Raw genomic sequence first — 7,688 nt, 5'->3', positions numbered from 1 at the left:
TACTGCCGAGATCGACTCAAAACCTACCACGATCCACCGGTCGATCGCGATTGGTTACACACTGATTTCTAGTCAATGTGGCACACAATATGGAAGCTATTGAAGAAAACATTAATTATTTAACATTAAAATTATTTAAAATATTGAATATGACTTTACATTTTAAAAGAGGGTAGTCTTTTTTTATGTAAAAGCATGAATTACCACTTTTTTGTATCAGTTGGTCATAAGGCAAGGCATTTATTAACATTTGTTTGACAGGAGTGTTCAGTTCGGAAATTTGTTGACAGCCCTAAGTGAACCTCCGAGCACTGAGGAGGGAGCTAGAGAACGGCTGGCCGAATTTAGCGTTCATAAATCGGATCAACCTAAAGCTAAACGCTGCTTTCTCGGTGGGCATTGGAATATCCAACTAACACTAACGTCAATGGAGTTGGTAGCACATTAAAACCACTGAGATAAAGTTTGTTTTAGTCTGTGGCCTGTAAAGAATGCACCGAGCGAGCTGAAAGCCCAACAACGTCTCACGCATGGTAGAGGAGCTGGACAGCTCTCCTCATTAACATATTGATGCAGCAGAAATACAGCAAGTGGAAAAAAACCAAGCAGAAATACATTGAGCGGAAATACAGCAAGCAGAAATGCAGCGAGCAGAAAAGGGAAAAGCAAAAAAAGATAAAGCAAAATATCTATTTTTCTTGACAAAAACGCATGTTCAGGGGAAATGAAAAAGAGAATACATTACTTGACGGAAACTCATGTGTAAGGAAAATGAAAAACTAAATATATATTTATGCTTTTATTATGCTCTTATCAAAATATATATTTGTGTTTTTATTTATTTCTTTATTCTTTTATTTAGATATGTATTCTTTTATTTCTTATAATGTCAGTGTTGGTCCTCCAAAAATATATTTATGCTTTTATTTCTTATCAAAATATATATTTATTCTTTTATTTATACATTTTTTTTACTTATTCTTTTATTTATATATTTATTATTTTATTTCTTATTATGTCAGTGGTGGACCTCTCTACTTCACAAACAAATGAAAACCAATCAATCAAGAAAAAGTTGCTTCCACATAACATTTACTCTGTTGTGTAACTAAGCCACCACTGTTGATTCACTTGAGTAAATGTAATGAGCTATGAAGTAATCACTACCAATCCACGCTCAGACAGTAAAGTGAGGGGTGGTCTACCCAGGGAAAAGGAATTGCAGTGAAGGCCGAGTGCTACGATTAATGGGAACCAATTTGTCCCTGGGGGAGCTTCATCACTCCACTTGGCAAAGATGAGGGGCACCGAGCCCAAACCCAAACCATTTCAAGCTGAAGGGAAATCATTGTTATCTCACAGCTCCACCCCCACAGAGCCTTGTTCCACTTTGTGATGAACTCTAATTCAAAACAGAACAATGAAGCTCGGAGCAGATTCCTCAGGGAGACCGAGTTTGTACATAGAACAATGGTCCCGCTGCCAAGAGGAGAAAATTTTTAAAATCCCTGTCAAGTCATGTATGGGTGTGTTGTTTGAAATATGTTTGGTCGTCAAAAACATTTACAGGAAAGTTATGCGTGAACAAGGCGTTTTAATTACAGCTGAAAACAGTTAAAATTGTGGTTCTGGCTGCCAACTTGCCTTTGGGTCCACAAACCTCCCGGGAAGTTTTGTGGCTTAAGATATGAAAGCATCTGGATTTCTTCATAAGGAGCTAAAACAACCCTTTCTGCAACAGAGTGAGTAAAAGATAAGACATATTAAGGTAGATAATTAAATATTTTCATATGTCTGGGTTTAGACAAGATTATTAAAAAAGAGCTCCTCCTCATTTTTCTTTTTACAGTTGCACATATAAGTGGTGATAAATGCTTATAAAAGTTTCATCTATTCCAGGTAGGAAGGAGTTGTGAGAATGGAGAACAATGGACACCAAAACAAAAATATCTTCATGAAAAAGGGTTTACATTCCATCAGTTATTTAAGTGAATAAATGTTTCTGAGATTTAGAACAGCCAAAAGTTTCATGATGGACATTAAAGTTCATGCCTAAAAGAAACAGAAGAAATCCCCCTAATTTGTAGCAGAAACAAATGCCCGTCTACTGAACCTGGTCCATGCCAGAACCAAGATTCAGAATAGTTCAATCTATTCTTTGGTTTTAGCTTTACAATAAGCCCACATAATTATTGAAACACTGCTTTAAAGGGAAGTGTCAAGACTTCTTGAATGAGGGTCTCATAAAAGCTTTAAGCCGTGAAGATGTTACATACAGTACTTCAATTTGCACCTTTCTGAAGTTTTAGCCAGACCTGTGGCAAACTAGCAGCTAATCCAAGTAGAGTTTAGAGCTAAATGGACTGCTGTTCAATAGGTTTTTTTTTTCTAAAACTCCCCTCTCCAAAAACACCAAAGCAGTTAAAGTAAAAGTCATTTTTGAACCACATCAACCAGAACTTGATTTATTTTATTTAGGAGGCATCAATGAGCTTCTTGTGTTAAATCTGTACTTTGAACATAACATGTGAAGCATTTTCAGGCAGAATACCCATCAAATGGAAAAGAACAGTGTCACTTAAACCTCTGTCATATGTTTGATTCTTATACTTCTGTATTAGCCAGTTACTCTGACCTTTATACCCCATTATTAGGTTGTCAAGAACAGGAAGACCATGGTGGTGTCCAGCCTCCCACCATCTCTTGTGCAAGTAGTCATGGGTTTATGTTCAAAATAAAATGACATTTATTATTTATTCTTTTGAAAGTTTGAGTTGCTTTAAGATGACAGAAATGTGACCCCTCTGTAACTAGCTATTAGCTTCAGCCTCTGGATCAAATTATTCTGGATTTATACTAAATGAAGATGCCAACAAAGTTCTCTTTTGTAGATTAGATATTATCTGCTTATAAGCTTTTAAAAAGACAATTGGTTCAAAAACCTCGATAAACAATTTAACCCGTAATCAATCAACGTACCCCAGGGTTTCATGTTGCTGCGATCTGAAGGATGCACCAGATCAGATCAGTTGAATAGAGGCTGCTATGTTTTGCTAGCTTGGCCTGGGCAAGTTGTACAGCTTGGTCTGGACGTTTTAAGGCCAAGATAAACCCTTAAGTGCATAGTTTTAAGTAAAGCCAATTTACAATCTCATATAAAAACAGGGAATTCGCAGGAAAGAAGCAAAACTCCTCAAAGGTGGAGCGCGAGTCAACACTACATTAAGCTTATGTTTCAAAGCTGACAGCTCTTACTGGGCTCTGAATCAGAGAGCCGGAGCAGAAGGCAGTCAGCATCCTGCTGGTTCAGTCTGGCCATGTCACTGCTGCTACGGAGCGGATTACATGCCAGCTATTGTTGCAGCAGGTGTGTGTTGGAGAGATGTCCATGCTGTCCTTCTCTCCAACATGCCCCGTCCTGCCAGGATCTCCCCAGCTCCCACATACACCCACTGATATCTCTGCCTTTCATGCATTAAAATAGATGAATGACAACTAAATTGATAACAGCTGTTGCCGTTTAAATTAAACTCAGCGATGTTTTCCACATAATCAAGATAAAGCCAAACTGATGCTGCTTGGACGAAGACCTTTGTAAATAATAATTAACTTGGTGTTCTAAAGACCATAAAAATAACAACTCGGCATCCGTAAACACAAATTAAATCCCACACACTGACTGGATCATTCATAACAAGTCCAGAACAAAGCGCACAGATAAACACCGAGGCCTCCACAAGACAGACCGTGCACGTGTGTGGACGCCAGCCCTCATTTTAGGTTATTCTTGGCTCAAGCATCACCTCGGCAGCAACACAGCTCGCAGCCAGAGTGTTGCAACATCTCAGCTCGAGCTCCAAACAGTCCTAAATAGAGTGTGTACATTACAGGAGTCCTATAGGAGAGTCTGTATTTATAGGGTTTAAAGTTAGGAGTTTGGGAAAGGTGCCCAGAGCAAACACACAGGCTGTCTTTCCCCAAACAGAGCAGAGAATAGAAGTCAACCTCTTTATGATTGGCACTTACTTCAATCCCAGTAGCAAAGCACAGCTTGTCTTGTAGCATATACAGGGGCTTTTTAATACCCAGAGGCCCCAAACACACTGGTAGAGCAGCATAAAGAGAGAAATTAACATTCAGTTCAGGCATACAAGCTGCTGAAATCTACTGTCACACCCTTTTTACGGTTTACATTCATCTCTATGAGATTTCTGAGAAAGTATTCGGTTTTCTCTGGCTGGATGTAGCAGAAAGTAAATCTGCTCTACCCCTCCCCCACTTGTTGCTTCACACTGCTAGTTAGCTGGCTGAAAGAAGGCAGATTTCATTTACAGACAAGAGTTTGGAAAGAAATATTACAGGTCACAACAGACGCATATTTAAGGCCTGGAAACAAAATCATTTTATGTAACTAAATCACTGAGCTAACGTTTCTTTTTCTTTTTTTACAGCAATATGAGCTGCAAGTCTGACAATCAGCCAATAGCTGAGTAGGTGGACTAAATAAGACCTGCAATAACTCTGAGAACAGCCAAACAGCAAAAGGTATAACATTCATAACATTCTGCAAAAACCTCAAATAAATTTAGTACAGTCATATTTAATTTTTTTACTTATGTCAATGTCTCAAAACAATAATATAGATAGCATTTTTATTACTGTAATCGTGTGAGGCTGTTTAAGCAGCAGAAGTAAAAATTGTTACTCTAGTAGTGTTAAATAAACTACTAAAATAGTGTTACACATTTTGCTTTAAAATTTTTATTTTTATTCAAGGTACCGAGTTACCGAGTTATGCCTACCTAGTGTTTAAATTCCCCATTATTGGCAAAATATAGTAGTACTAAAACGCCTAATGTAAACTAAGTTCAAGTAAGAGGCATTTTCCACAGTATTCAGTGTTATAGAGTAAAATTGAGACCTTTAGTATAAGGGAAAACTTCCATTCATTTAATACTTTATTCTATAAATAATAAGTTCAAGTGGTATAATTTTCCCCTGACATGGAAATAAAGGCGTACTGTATTACTGATTGCCCACAGGGAAAAACACAGATTACTGACATGGAAAATAAACCATCAACTGGATTTATAACGTCTTACCCGTCTCCATCCTCATTCATTGTAATCTGGATGCCGAAAAAGCTGTTGACACCCGGACTGGTCAAGCTGAGGCCCTCGCCAATAGGAGACTGCACATGGTCTTTCACTGCCCCCACACCAACGCTCTGCTGAGGTAGGGCTTCGGTCATCTTCCAACCGTCCTCCGCCGGGTTAACAACTCCGTACGCTCCCTGCAGCTGGATGAGTCCTGCTATACCAGGCGCCTGACTGGACACACCTGGAGGTACGCTGGTCGTACTTGGCACTGTGGCAGGCACGTTCTGGCCACCGCTGTGGATAGAGACGGCGGTCGCGGAGGGTGCAGGGGTGCTGCCCGCACCTCCTGAAGGCTGCTGTTGTATGCTTCCTGAAATTACAGGGGCCACGACTGATGCATTGGCCGCCTGATGCATGAAACTCACATCTCCACTGGGCCCTTGTGCTCCTGGACCAGCAAGGGTGAACTGAGGTGATGATACCTGACTGGTGGAGCCTACGGAGGAGGACGTAATAGGAAGATTCTGGGTGCTTGACCCAAAGTGTTGCTGGCTGGGAAGGGGAGAATAGACAAACTGCTGGGGAAGAGAAGCAGGAGGTATGATGGCACCATGGTGCACACCATTGAGGCTGTCAGGTATGAAAGTCTGGGGGGTAACGGGTGACATGGTTACCTGAGCCTGTTTGGATTGCTGTGATGCTGCTGCTGCATACCCCGTGGGCTGGAAGGCACTTGCTCCACTCCCAATCTGAGGGGACAAACTGTAGCCCTGCTGCAAGGACTCTGGGGCCTGAGAGTGGGTGTGGTGTCCAGTGGAGACAGAGTAGCCACTATCTATGGAGTTCTCCAGAGCCTGTGCGGGAAAAGCACTGCTACCGACAATAGAATTACAAATAGCTCCTATCCCACTGTCTCTGTCCACACTGTGATCGATGGATGGAGAGGACTTCAGGCTGTCCACAGTCCGATGAACTCCTGAATCCGATTCTTTCACATAAAACTCAGTACAAGTCCACCTGCCCCGTCTGAAGGGCTCTCCATTACTATGGTCGAGTTTAATGACTCTAAATCGAGAACTACAACTGTTGCTAGGCGCTGTGTGGCTCATGCTGGTAATAACAGCTGTAGCACTGGTTACTATGTGGGAGCTGGGGACAAAAGGCACACTCCCCCCTACATTATGTGGGGTGTTACGACCACTGGATGTAGATTTCATAGAGATCCCCCCGCTAAAAGGGTTTATAAAAGGCAGCTGGCCCTCCTGATTCTCCCCAACGTTGTTCAAAGTGTCGTCTGGTGAGATCCGGTCACACCCCCCCGGCGACCTGGGATCAGTCCTGGGTTCCTGCGGATCGTCCAGCCGCTCGCTGCCGTCCCCAACAACGATCCCGCCCGCCTCCGGTTCACTTTTCTGAGCCGGAGTTACACTCGTAATCTCGAAGCAACTTTTCTTCTTTCCTGTTATTTTCGACATCGTTAGCGATTTGGGTTGCCCAGAGGAAACGGAGTGCTGCACTAACGTGTTGCGAAGCAGTTCACAGCTGAAGCATGGGATAAAGGCACGTACCGTCACAGCACATTTCCTCAGAGTTCATCTTCAAACTGCTGTCCAGAAAAAGTGTACAAACCCCCAAGGCCGGACCTCGAAGAGAAGGCTCGGGGTGTGTGGTCCCAGTGTATGTCGGCCTTCCTTGTATCCGGGCAGCGGAGTAGTAAACAGGCCCTTGTCAAACTTCTGTCTGAGCAGCAACCACCGGCACTCTAGTCTGAGGCGGGCCCAGCCTCTCAGCGGTTCAAGTATTTCTCACCACTTAGCCAAGATAGCTGCTGTTGGCTAGTTTCCCCTGCCTCTGTTGGAGCATATGCGCCATCGTGATGTAAACAAACTCAGTCGCAGTTTCAAAAATTAGTACACAATTCCAGCAGCAGACAAAAGGGAGCGTTTCTCAAAGTTTCTCCGGAAAGTCTGCCTCTCTTCGTATGAACAGCTCTTCTCTGGCAGGTAGCTGACAGAAACAGCTTCTTCCCCCCGCAGCGGCACCGAGCTAACGGGCAGCTAACTGCTCCTGACTGCCGCTCAACCGCTCCGCAACATGCCAAGCACCGAGAGCATCACGTGGTGGGAGGTCAAGCGCATCCTCTGTTACCTCCAGCAACTTCATTCAGTCAGAAACTCCAACTGTAGACGCCCTCCATGGAGTTGGGGCTCCAAGAAATTGCGAAATTAATTTTAAATGGCTAAAAAGTTAAACATTCAGTGTCGTCACTTCCGGTAAGCGTCACACCCGGTAGTCGGAAAGGAGCTGTTGGTACAAAAAACTCTGATACTAATTGAACTTTTTTATTATTTTCAAATAAAATATTTATTAGTGAAAGAGGAAATTATACATTTATTGATAATATTTTTTCAGATAAAATTCCAAATAACAGCATTGCTTCTGTTAATTTCTTTTCATCAAAGCTTCTGCTTTTGCAACTCTTCTCTATTTACACAGTAAAAGCGTTTCTTCCCTGTTGTGATCATGTTAGAAAAAAAAAAGTTAACTAGAAAGCACATGATAAACTCAAAATGTCTGCCATCATATAAC

At 42.1% G+C, this 7,688-nt stretch overlaps 1 protein-coding gene across 1 annotated transcript in view; it reads right to left on the bottom strand.

The window, feature by feature from the left end:
• tsc22d2 (TSC22 domain family 2) overlaps window positions 1-7,368 on the bottom strand; it is a 39,350-nt gene extending 31,982 nt beyond the window's left edge. Inside the window, exon 1 of the mRNA XM_008406829.2 lies at window positions 5,103-7,368. Within this exon, the coding sequence (XP_008405051.1) occupies window positions 5,103-6,574 (1,472 nt within the window). The 5' untranslated portion in view covers window positions 6,575-7,368. The remainder of the gene's footprint in view (window positions 1-5,102) is intronic.
• Window positions 7,369-7,688: the final 320 nt, after the last annotated feature.

Source organism: Poecilia reticulata, linkage group LG4 (assembly GCF_000633615.1).
Source record: "Poecilia reticulata strain Guanapo linkage group LG4, Guppy_female_1.0+MT, whole genome shotgun sequence".
In the NCBI taxonomy this organism is placed as follows: domain Eukaryota; kingdom Metazoa; phylum Chordata; class Actinopteri; order Cyprinodontiformes; family Poeciliidae; genus Poecilia; species Poecilia reticulata.
This window is presented reverse-complemented; position numbering and strand designations above follow the sequence as displayed.